Source organism: Rhinolophus sinicus, linkage group LG01, assembly GCF_036562045.2.
Source record: "Rhinolophus sinicus isolate RSC01 linkage group LG01, ASM3656204v1, whole genome shotgun sequence".
Taxonomy (NCBI): domain Eukaryota; kingdom Metazoa; phylum Chordata; class Mammalia; order Chiroptera; family Rhinolophidae; genus Rhinolophus; species Rhinolophus sinicus.
In genome coordinates, this window is record NC_133751.1 from 93,731,562 (window position 1) to 93,744,194 (window position 12,633).

General features: G+C 33.5%; 1 protein-coding gene across 11 annotated transcripts in view; it reads left to right on the forward strand.

Annotated features, from left to right (window-relative positions):
- The window catches only part of ROBO1 (roundabout guidance receptor 1), a 1,112,802-nt gene that overhangs the window by 769,591 nt on the left and 330,578 nt on the right, over nucleotides 1–12,633 (forward strand). For all 11 annotated transcript variants that reach the window (XM_019750008.2, XM_074333367.1, XM_074333370.1 and 8 more), the window contains one exon: nucleotides 10,653–10,979. In XM_019750008.2, coding sequence (XP_019605567.1) covers nucleotides 10,653–10,979 — 327 coding nt within the window. The remainder of the gene's footprint in view (nucleotides 1–10,652; nucleotides 10,980–12,633) is intronic.

The window sequence follows — 12,633 nt, forward strand, 5'->3', positions numbered from 1 at the left end:
AGTTAGAAAAAGTTGAATTTTATTTTCTACACATCCCCCCCCCCCCAAATTGGTGGCTTTCACACTTCTAAAATAAAATATTTTATTATGGAAATAATATCAGAACATTATGGAATATCTAGAAACTAGAGGAACTAGAGGGAAATAAAAAAAATATCCATTTTCAAAGGTCCCTAAGAAATCAACACCTTAAGATTCTTTTTTCTAGGTCTCACTCTCTTGGTCTCTCTCTGTCTATTTCTTCTGCTGGAATTGTACAGTTTACAGTTCTGCTAATCCTTGTATTTTTACCACACATGATACTATGTATAGGATTTAAAGAGTTTAGAATTAATTTTAAAGCTCCTTACTTTGAATGGACCCAAAGTCTTGTATCTCCAAATGGCTTCCGAGAGGCCATTGTTTCAGAGTTCCTTTCCACTGTGCTTGTCTGCTTCCCAGAAGAAGAAGTAAGGATTGCCTTTGCTTTCTCTTTAATTCAGTGGTACACTGACTGCGGCCAAGCATGGGAGTTTGTTCTAAATGATTTATAAATACATGTAAGGTCTCCCATCATTTTCTTTTTCCATTATCTGTTCATTCATTTCACAGATGTTTACTAATTACCTGCTAGGTGCTGTTGTAGGTGCTGGAGATGTAGAAGTATTTCAGTTCTGGTCTAACTATTATCGATGCTTCCTAAATAAAACCGATTTCATGGCTTTTTCTCTTCAAAATTAAACCACCATCAAAATAATGACTAAAAGTATTATATTTCCCTTTTAAAGTTGCATTGACATACAAAATGATAAGTGCATATAGACATCGTATTACCACAATTATTAAAAATCTCAGGAAAAAGTGATACCATACGTGTATTCCAGAAGAAAAGAAAAGAATCCAAACTTACCTGCAAAAAAAGAGTGTGTGTGTGTGTGTGTGTGTGTGTGTGTGAGAGAGAGAGAGAGAGAGAGAGAGAGAGAGAGAGAGAGAAATTTCAAATCAGAGTGCAAAAAAAAGAAAATGCTCTAGAATTAGGATAATTTTTTGCAGTTTTTACCTTCTTGAAATAAAAGTTGTATATGTTATTTTATGGATGGTGGGTTTTCCCCCATAGCTTTCTATGAATTGATGAATTATTTACTTACCCTTTAGAAAATAAAGATTAGTGTGTAGATTTTTAGTTAACATTTGGAATACCCTTTAAGACTCCATATCTTGTATGAATCTGCCTCTTAGCATCCTTTATTAGGGTGCCCCTTAGAATCTGTAAGAACTAAATCTGAGATACAATGAGAAAGAAATGGGGAAGATACAGGGGAGATAAAGATGACAGTTTGCTAATGTGTAAATAAATGAGTTTCTTCAGCAATTCTTGTTCATGTCAGAAGTACTGAATTGGTTTAAAAATGAGTGAAGTTGACTGCATTCCTATAGGGATTTCTCAGTAATCCTTTAAAAGGCTGTTTTAGGTATTTTGTTTTCCAGAAGGATAATTGTCTTATCCTTAAAATTGCTATTCCATACTCCATCTTACAGACATTAATAACTCACCTAGATTCAAGGTTTCTCTTAATATGGCTCAACTATGACTACCTAACTCAAGAAGTAAAGTTGAAAGCTTTATTTTTAGTACTTTAATTGATTTAAGGTTATGGAATCTTAGTAAATTCTATCTGTAATGTACAGATTCTATGAAAATCTAATGCAGCTCTAGAAAAAGAATTGATATAATGTTACTTTAGATATTTTTTAAAAACTTCTGTATGCTTAAGGAATTGTATTATATCCTTATTTGTTTTTACATATTTTTAACTTATGACAGCATTCTAAATAAAAGTAAGATTAATTTTAAAATAAAGATTTTCCCTTCATAAATTTAAATTCAGGACAGAGGAAGTTTGGTAAGCAAAGTTTATTTTATACAATTTTAACAGTATTTTTGAGTTGCCATTTCAACAAGGAAATCTGCTTGTGTTTGGTTTATTGAGGTTCTAGTTGGCTTAAATTTATAACCATCTGATACATATGTGTATATATATGTATACATACATATATATATATATATATATATATATATATATATATATATACTATAAGGAAATTAAATGTAGATCAACAGTTACTGCAATCCCATGTAATTTGTTCTAATATGTTGAAAATCCAATGTTAGAAGGAACTGTATTTCCATAGCAATAAAAAAATATTCATAGGACCATCCAAATACTGTTTTTCACAGTACAAAATACTATCCAAAGTCCTTTTTCTTTGAAAAATGGTCCTACAAGCTGAAATAAGCTATTATACTTTCAGACCCACATATTTTTGTTCATTGGGATGACCATTAGTAAATAAAGTATTATTTGTAAATTTTGATAGCCTTATTGTATCTACAGAGAGTTGACTTGAAGTCTCCTTCTTCACAATTGCAAACTTTATCTATATTCTGGCTATCTGTAGGATTTTTTATTTGTAATGCAAAGGGAGAAAAGGACAATACTGCTATTGTCTCAGGAATACATTAAAAGCATTAGTGTGTCTTTTAAATTTTGAAAAGCATACATTTAATCACTGGATTTATATGGGATATTTCCCAAAAGACACAGAAATGCTTTATTATAGATGGCTTTAGAGACCGTCAACCTCTGATGATTCTTAGTAAAACAATAAGTTGGCTGTGCTAAGTGCTCTAGTTTTGTTTTATTTTTCATCTCTTTTGAATGATATTTTTGCGGGATTTTGACAGATCCTGCCAAGAACTGTAAATGGAAAATTATTTTGTGTTGAAGTCTCAACTAAAACTAGAGGCTGGTTTAGTTTGCAACTTTTCTTACAAATTTAGGAAGAAAGTAATTGGTTTCTCTATAAATTAATAAAAATTCTAATGTAATTCCAGGAGTGAGTGGGGAGGAAAATCATAAAATCAAATAATGGTGCTTATGCGTATTGTTCATTAATGGTTCCAGCCATGGAACAAATGCAGTATTATTTTTTGCATCAGGGATTATGCTAACCTCTAAAGTGTAGATATTATTTTCATATTCACTTTACAGTTGAAGAAACTAACATTCAGAGAGGTTAAACAATTTTCCAAGTTCACAAGCTAACAAGTAGCAGAGCCTAAATTTGAAACTAGGCAAATTGAATCCATTCTCTAGGTTTAATAAACTTTCACCTCAAATGCTACAGTAGTTCATGGTTTTTTTTTTTGTTTTTTTTTTGTCTGTGTTATTCCTTCCTCTGGAACTCAGTTTCTCTGAGTATTGCCTATCTTGAGTATTGCCTACGACTCTTATTTTTCAGTATTATCCTAGTTAATGTTTGCCACTGTTGGTGAACTGTAGACTGTTAAAGTCAGGGATTTTATTTTATATTTCTTTGTGTTGCTAATGCTTAGCACAATTCTTAGTACAATATAGGCACAATATACCATGTTTCCCTGAAAATAAGACCTAGCCGGACAATCAGCTCAAATGCATCTTTTGGAGCAAAAATTAATATAAGACCTGGTATTATATTACATTACATTACATTATATTATATTATTATATTATACTATACTATAAGACCCAGTCTTATATTAATTTTTGCTCCAAAAGATGCATTAGAGCTGATTGTCCAGCTAGGTCTTATTTTTGGGGAAACACGGTATAGGTAAATCTATGGATAGGTAGTCAGAGAAGTTGTACTTTAAGAGATGCAAATATTTTTGTTTGGCATTTTATATATGGTAAAAATCCTCCTATTTGCATGTTAATTGGAAATTTTAACTAAAGGGCAAATAGGAAGCAGGGACTCAGCCAACCAACTTCAACTGTCCAGTCCCTTTCCTTACAGCTCACAGCAAAATCCTACCAGATTTGAGTCAGCTGACACAATTCCCATAGTTAATGCCCTAGTAGTTTCTGCAATATTTGGGTCCCGTGACAGAAAAGTCTTCTATAATACTTTGAGTCACTATTATTAAAAATGGGGGGAGGGCAAGTAATATTGTTTCTAAAATTTAACTGATGCTACTGTCAGTCTTTCTCATATCTCTGGGAATACAGCCATAGGATATTACATTCTGTAAGAATATTACAAAAACTCCAGGGATTCACTCCTAGAATTAGATTTGGTCTATTTTGGTAATCATTTTAGATGATAACAGGTACTAAAAATGTCACTCAGTTAATTATTGAAATTGTTCTAAATTTTGGCTAAACACCCCACCTCCCCCAAATCTTTAGGTAGAATTATAATAAAAGGAAATTACGATGATATAATACCTAAGAACAATGGCAAGAATCGCTAATCAGGTAGTTATTTTAATGCATTCTGTTTCTCTTGTATTCCTTTATATAAGTTCAAGTGAAATTACCTAGTTTTTCCTATAGATTGGTCTATTTTTATACTTATTCCAAAAGGAAGTGTGAATATTGGGGAAATGCATATAACTCAGTAGAGAATATTTAAGTCTACTCTCTACATAGTGAGTAATTAATGGGTGCTGTCTTCTTATTTTTAACAAATATCTCCTTGTAGGATGAAATTCTGACAGGAAAATTATAGGATTGGTGCTCACGATAGGATTTATGCTAATAATTGGAGGCTGTCTGCTCCTTAAAATGTAAATGGGGCTTAAATAAAAAGGTTAAGAGGCAAGGCTCTTTAAAATATAGGTATTCTTTAATAAATATAGGTATGTTGTCAAGGCAAATATATGTACCCCCACCCCCACCTTGGACAGATGTCACTGACTTGTCTATTAATATTCATTGTGTGTCTGTCAAGTACTCACTGAACTTGTTTCTCTTGTGCTTCTAGCAATTTTACAAGCATTTTTGTGCTACAAGATGTTTTAATATGATATATGTTATAAATTGATATTTTAATCATTTTCAGTTTTCTAATATTACCTGCCAAAGAATAGGAAAAAGAAAATTGGATCAAAATGAGACTTTGTTAATAAAATAAATACTGTTTCACTCAGTATTAAGAAACAGACTTGAGAACATAAATAAACAAAACCCTGAGATAAATGTTACTGTCTTGTTAGAAAAAAATAATAAAATCATATATACGAAGAAAGAATAAAATTATATATGTGTGTGTATTGCTTACCTCAACAGAATATTAACAAGATCGGTCTCTTATACAGTTACTTACTCGCGTTTCTGTACATGTGATGTCTTAAAGGGAGGAAGAGTTTACGTGCAACCAGGACTTCGGTTTCCTTATCGTAAATCTCATGTGACTTTGATATATTTCTTCGAAATACTTAGCACTTATGTGTATATCTTTTTCCAGCTGTGGTTGTGTAAATATTTAGATATTTCAGTCCCTCGTGTTTGTGTTTTATCTTCCAACCGGGCAGTTGTTGAAGGAATCCTGCCATGTGCTTTTCCTTGATGCTGGCCTTCTCTGAAGTCAATTGTGTAATAGTCCCAAGGTTCTACCAGGATTGTGAGGGCAGTTGGTATTATCATCCTAGTACCTATTAAAGCCTCACTCCATCAGTCCCTTCCTTCTGTTACCCTCTCTTCTTTGTAACCTTTAAGTTTCCTATGCAGAGTGTCCTTGAAACTTGGAAGTTGGTTCTGACAAGTATAATATAACCTTACATCTTAATACATTAAAAAATACCCAAATTAGCAAATTAGAATGGTGTTTGTCAGATGGCTTATAGGAACTCAGAATTTATGATTGAAGAGAGAAGGCTTTTTATGAATAACAAGTCAAGAATATTATATGGAGAGAGGTTTTGTGACCGAGTGCAGGTGGACATCTCTTCTAGGGAGGAAGATTGCAATTACTAAGGGTCTTTCATTTACACTCTTCTGAGATTCATTTATGTTCTTCTGTATTGCATCTTGGTGTAACTTCCTCAAAGTCCCCCTTTGAGAAAGTGTGTCACGGTTATTAATAGAAGTTGGGTTACTTGTCCCTCCAAATATGTTGGTGGAAAAAAACTGGGGTACCAGTGATACTGAATTTTAATTGTGCACACAGCGCGTAGGAATTAAAGTTATCAGAATATTAAGAACTGATAACAGAAAGATATTTACTCAAAAATGCAAGCTAGAGGTGCCTAATTAGCTCAGTTGGTTAGAGTGTGGTGCTGATAATACCATGGTTGCTGACTCAGTTCCTGCATCAGCTGTTGTGAGCTGCACCCTCCTAAAAACAAAACAAAACAAAAACCAAAAAACAAACAAAAAAATGCAAGCTGGTGTTCAGAGAAGATGATACAGTATAAGGAAACTTTATATCCCCATTTATTTATCATGAAGGTCTTCACTTAGTTAATAGACAGAAATCAATTGATTTATAGGTGGATAGTCTATGAATGCATGGGGAAAGAATACAGATATCATCAGATTTGCTGTTTTTATTATCTGCTTTTCAGAATTAAGTAAATGAAAATTAATACTCCAGCCTTGGTACAAGAATAGACAAAGCATGTTTCTCTATGGATTTTAACTTATTAATCCTACCAATATTTATGGAATAGCTGGAAAAAGTAAGAGTTGGGAATTTCACTAGGAGTGAATCCCAGCACTGCCACCTTCCAGCTGAATGACAGCTGAGAGTCTCAGTTCTCCCATATGGACAACAGATACAATAACACCCACCACATAAAGATGTTGTTTTGATAAAGGAGATGATGGATAATTAATATTAATTCTTTTCCATTTTTTTCTTGTTTAGTCTTGATAATAAAAAAAATATTTTTTGATTGCCATTTATAATTTTTATTACTGAGGTTAACCAATCACTTGTTACAAATTTCACGCAGGAACTGGAAAGTTTCTTTCCTGAAGATTAAATGTTATGAGAAATGTGAGGTCTCTATGTTTTTTGTTATAATTTGCAAATGTACTGGCTCTATAGTCAAGTAACTCATTTTTTGCTAACCATATTCATTCTCTTCAAGTTATTATATGGTAACAGAGTGTTTTTTTGTTGTTATTATTGAAACGTGTTCCTCAGAAACAATGACGCGTGAGGATATCCTATATAAAGAAAAATAAAAAGAGTTCAATGGCTAAATAAGTTTGAGAAATGCTGCATGTTACAACTTTCTTCTGGCTAATCATAAGGTGCATTAAGAAGACTAAATAGACCCTGATAACTGCAACTCTTTTCTTGAGCAATACCTATTAACAATCTGAGGAAAGAATATTACACATTTAGCCTTTAATAGAATAGAAAGCGATTTTATTACTGAAACTTTCTACTGAATGCTTCTCTACAAACATCTTGGTGAAAACTTGGGCCTGAGTTCATTCCCAAAAGTCATCCTGGTTGTGGTCCAGATATATGGGGCTGCAGGTTAGGGACAGGGAGTCTTGAGCTCCAGTGCACTTTAGTGGAGCCTGGGTGATCTCCAGATTCTGTAATTGGCAGTTACTTCCTCTGTCCAGTCTCCCTAGACAGTTTTATTCTTTTCCATGGCTTCAGTCTCCAGCTTGATGCTCATCTACTGTTCCAGCTGAGGTCAAACTTGGAATATTTAATTTGCAACTTGTCGTCTCCATTTGGATATTCTAAAAGTACTCCAAACTCTCCATGTCTCATATTGTATAAATTGTCTCTTCTATCCCTTCGTCTCACCAAATACCACTCTTCTATTCTCTACCTTCATTGGGACTGCCCTTCATCCATTTTTCAGATCAGAAACTTGGAATTTCCCTGCCATCTGTTTCTCCTCCATCCTGTGCATTTTTTTATTTTTTGTTTTCTCTCACATCACCCGTGAGTAGATCCAGTTGATACTGTAACTAAATATGTCTAGATTCTTCCCTCTGTTTTCCCTTCTGACTGTCAATATCCAAGTTCAAGTTTCAGAATTTATTGCTTGAAGAGTACAAAAGTGTCCAAACAAATCCCTTCCTAGAGTAGCCTGCTGCAGTCGTTTCATACTACCAATAAGTGAGCTTTTGAAAATCAAACTTGATCTTGCAATCCCTTGCTTAAAATATTTAAATATTCTTGTTTTTAGTTAGGGTCCAGACATTGGCTTGATGTACAGTTGTTGGCTTGATCACATTATTGTTCTAGCAACTTCTCCAGGCACATGCTTCTAATCTCTGACGTGCGCCTCATACTCAGGCCATGCTAACCTACCTGCCAGTCTTACAAGTGTACCATATTCTTTTGTTGCTGCATTTCTGGGTGACATTGCCTCCTTTCTTGTCTTCCTCTTTTTTCATGACATCTCATTTCATGTCTCAGGATGCCTTGTTTGCCTTGTTTGGGTAGTCATAAGTGCCATTTTTTGTATTCTCATAGCAACCTATGCACCTGTATGTCCTACGTAAAATGGACTTTCGGAATTTAAAATAAAATTTGATTTAATTATATATTACCTCAGCAGTTGCTCTGCATTAGCGTGCACCTTTTAAAATTACAGCCAAAGTAAAGGCTAATCCTATATTATAACGCTTTTTTTTCTGACGGTTTACAGCACTTGTAACTGAGTAATCTAAGAATCCAATTTAAATTTAATTTGATTTCAGTATAGCCTTTGTGAGACAGTGTGAGTTTCTAAGTTGTTTTTTCTCATGTTGCTGGTTTATTTACTCTTTTAGAGCGTGGTTTCATATAAAGAACCTACTATAATATGCTGCATCCCACTCACTAAACTAAAGCTATTTCTCAATATTTCAGTTTATAAAACTATCACTCAACATTTCAGATTATATATAATTTTCTGTTCTTTCCTGGTAGACATAAGCAAATAATAGATCTTTTAGCTTTGTCATTTATTTATTGATTTCATTAAGAAAAAAATGTTAATAGCAGTAGTTAAAATTTAGAGATATGCATTAAGTCCCATGCAGAACTTAAAATCTAGTAAAGGTTAAATAGTATGCATCGTGGTTATAATTAAAAAAACACCTCTAAAATCTGTTTTTAGAATGCATGATTATTAAGTTTCAGATCATTCCATTCAAATGTGTCTTTCTGTCAGCATTTAATTCATTTGTTTTCATTTATTTAACACATATTTATTGCTTACCTATAGTGTGCTCAGCACTCTGCTAAGTGTAAGGGAAGCAACCGCAAGCAAAATCAGACCCATGGGTGTCACAGAGTAATGGGAAAGACAGATAATATTCACAGCATCAAACAAATTTAAATTGTAATTCTGATCACCAAGGGTAGCTATATAGTGTTATTTAGGTTTGTAAAAGGAGCATTTAATTTTTGTTATAATGAACAGGGTAGGGGCAGAGATTGGAAAGAAAAGTGGGTATAAACTGGAGAAAGATCATTTCAAGCCCCCACCCTGTGGTAGGCCTAGGCCTGTGGCAGGAGGAAGCTCAAAATATTTGTGGAGCTAAGAGAAGGCTGAGGTGAGGAAAGCAGAGAAAGGAGTGGAACAGGAAGAGTCTGGAGAGCTAGATAGGGGAATGAACACTCTGGCTCTTGTAGGTCTTGTTAAGGACTTTATCTTAAGAGCAATACGTTTATTTTAAGAGCCATTGAAGTACAAGGACCCAGATTGTATTTACATTTCAAATCCTTCATCTGGCTACACTGAAGTGAAGCTATTTAAGAGCTTTCCTAAATCCTGGTGGGAATGAATGGAAGTTTGATCAGTGATCTAGCTGGCTATAGAGATGGAGATGAGTAGATTGATTTGAGAAATATTGGGGAGGACTAGGGGACAGAAAGGGCTATTTAAAGGAAGACTTGTTTTTTTACTTTTCATTATTCACTCAGATTGGGACACTAGGTGAAAATAAGGTTGAGAGCACAACTGAATTAAGCTTGGGCTGCTGAATTTGAGAAATCTCTAAGTAATTTATATATTAAATCTATCCATGGCAGCAATAAGATAGAAATATTAAAAATATTTTACATGATCCCTATTTTAGAGATTATAATCTCATTGAAAAAATAAGATACAGACACAAAATATTTAAATGGCACATACAACCAGGACTTCATTTATTAAGTAATACATAAGGTTCAGATTGTAGCCCCTTACATATCCTTCTCCATTTAGTATTATATTTAATTAATTACCTAAACTCAGTTATTTAATATTTCATCTTTGAAGTCTATTAAAATATCAACATAATTATGGGAACTTAACATTAAATACTGTGGAAATGTGTGTGTATATGTATATATATATGTACATATATACATATATATATAATTTTTATTATTGTATAACTTTTATTATTTAGGACAATATAAAAGTCTCCGTAAAGAAAAGTTTCATCATATATTTGAATAGAAATGTTCATTCGTATGTAGTATATGTTTTGTTATAGTGTTGATTGATGTTAGTTAAAAAGGAGATTCCAGGAAGCCATGCCATTTTTTGTAATACTCAGTGATTCTCTTTAACACATTCCTCTGCAAAAACAGGCACACACATGGTATTAACAGAAAGGGTGATGGGTTCTGAAAGCATTTGCGGACATGGAATTTCAGAGCAGACAGGATTTATACAAAGTTTTAGCAAGAGCACTTTCTGAAGGTGGAGGGTCAAAAGGATTCAGAAATTACAGGGTGTAGTCAAGGTGGACATCAGAAGGATTAGTTAGTAAATAGGGCGGAGAGAGTGGGTGACTGTTATGTTTCAATAGTAGTGCTAACATGTGGGCTTTTAAAATAAGACTTTTAATTGTTTCCGAGTGATAATAAGAAGCTGTTTGTCAATTCTTCTGCAGGCTCCCGTCTTCGTCAGGAAGATTTTCCACCTCGCATTGTTGAACACCCTTCAGACCTAATTGTCTCAAAAGGAGAACCTGCTACTTTGAACTGTAAAGCTGAGGGCCGCCCCACACCCACTATTGAATGGTACAAAGGGGGAGAGAGAGTGGAGACAGACAAAGATGACCCTCGCTCACATCGCATGTTGCTGCCAAGTGGATCTTTATTTTTCTTACGAATAGTGCATGGACGAAAAAGTAGGCCGGATGAAGGGGTCTACATCTGTGTAGCGAGGAATTACCTCGGAGAGGCTGTGAGCCACAACGCGTCACTGGAGGTGGCTAGTAAGTAAAATGGGCTTTCTGTGTTTCGTGGGGGGTGTGGGGGGTGACATGGCAGAGTGGGATCATCTGCCTTGACAATGGCTATAAAATATCAAACCCATATCACAGGCTTGACCTGAGGAAAATCTCTAGCTGTGTATATGGATACAATCCAATGTTTGAATTTTTATATTTCTCATCCTAGCTGGTTATTCAAGCTACATTGGGATTTATACCTAGTTGTTGAACTGTTTTAGTTTTGATTTGGAGCTGTTTTCTGTTGAACATTTGCCCTGAAATTGATTTATTCCCCTTTGTTGCTGCTTTTAAATATATTGAATATAAGTATATTTTATAAAAGAATAGTGTGGGATATTTTTCATTTGCCTTTATTAGGAGAAATACTTTTAACTAGTACTGTAAGGTATGGTTTTAAAGTGTTTCTAATGTTTAGAAATATATTTTTGGTAAAGCTGTATCCAGACAAATATATGTACATATCTCATACTTTATTATCTTGGCTACTGACCTGCACCCTGAGAAGAAAACATGTATGTAACCTTCAGGTAGTTGATGGTTCAGTTTTTTTTACACAATACTAAAGGCAGCTCATTTGACATTATCTCAAGAAGGATTTGTTGACTAATGATTAAATTGTTATTTCTAGAGTCTGGATGTGTATTTCTTTGAATAAGAACTGGGTTTCTCTTGTTTTCCATAAACATTCAAGCAATAGCCAGAAAGTTTCATTCCCTAGAAATAATTCAGCTGTGTATATGTACATATAGCAGAAATTGAGAATTGCATAGGGATTGGGAAGACAAATGAAATTTAGATCTAACTCATTTTAAGTTTAACTGTATGTAATTATATGTGAAACTATGCATAACTATGTATTATTTGATGATTGATATTTTGATATAATTTGGGTTCAAAATTGTAATTATATAATCTGTTTTCATTTAATCACTAACATTATCTCCAACATTCAACAAGAACTTGAATATATAGAACCACGGATAATTGTAAATTAGAAATTTATATTTATATTTAGAAACAGGTTATTTCAACTCAGTCATATTATTAATGTGGAATCAGCCCTAGAGAATTTAGATGATTTGATTATACTTACAGAGCCATGTAGTACTTAAATTGGGACAGAATGGCAAAGATGTCTCATATAAAATTTAGATAGAATAAGAACTTAAAGTAACCATTTAAAACTATGTCAGAAGCAGCCATTCACATTTTTAAAACATTTACTTGAAACCCAAGTTTGTATTTCTCTAGTAACTGTTAATTGATAATCAACTTACTGTTTTTTCTCTTATTGCATTGATTATCAGTGAAGGTCTTAGAGCTAAATCAGTGAGATGTACAGAAGCTATAATCACAACAGCTATTTTCTACTTTTTTTTAAAAGCCCAACTTTAAATGTAGTACAAGCAAAGGAAGTTTAAAGTTTCAACTTATTTATAAAAGGACATGTCTAACTAGGTTTGGAAAGTCATCTTTCAACGTTATGATATAAGCATCTTTCTAACTCTTGACACATTTATATTTAAGGTTAATTATTTCCTGTGGAGATACATTTAAGTTAACATTTGAGAACAAATTTAGAGAATCAAGAAAGATGATGTGTATGACTTAGGCCAACTCCTATACATGGTAGATA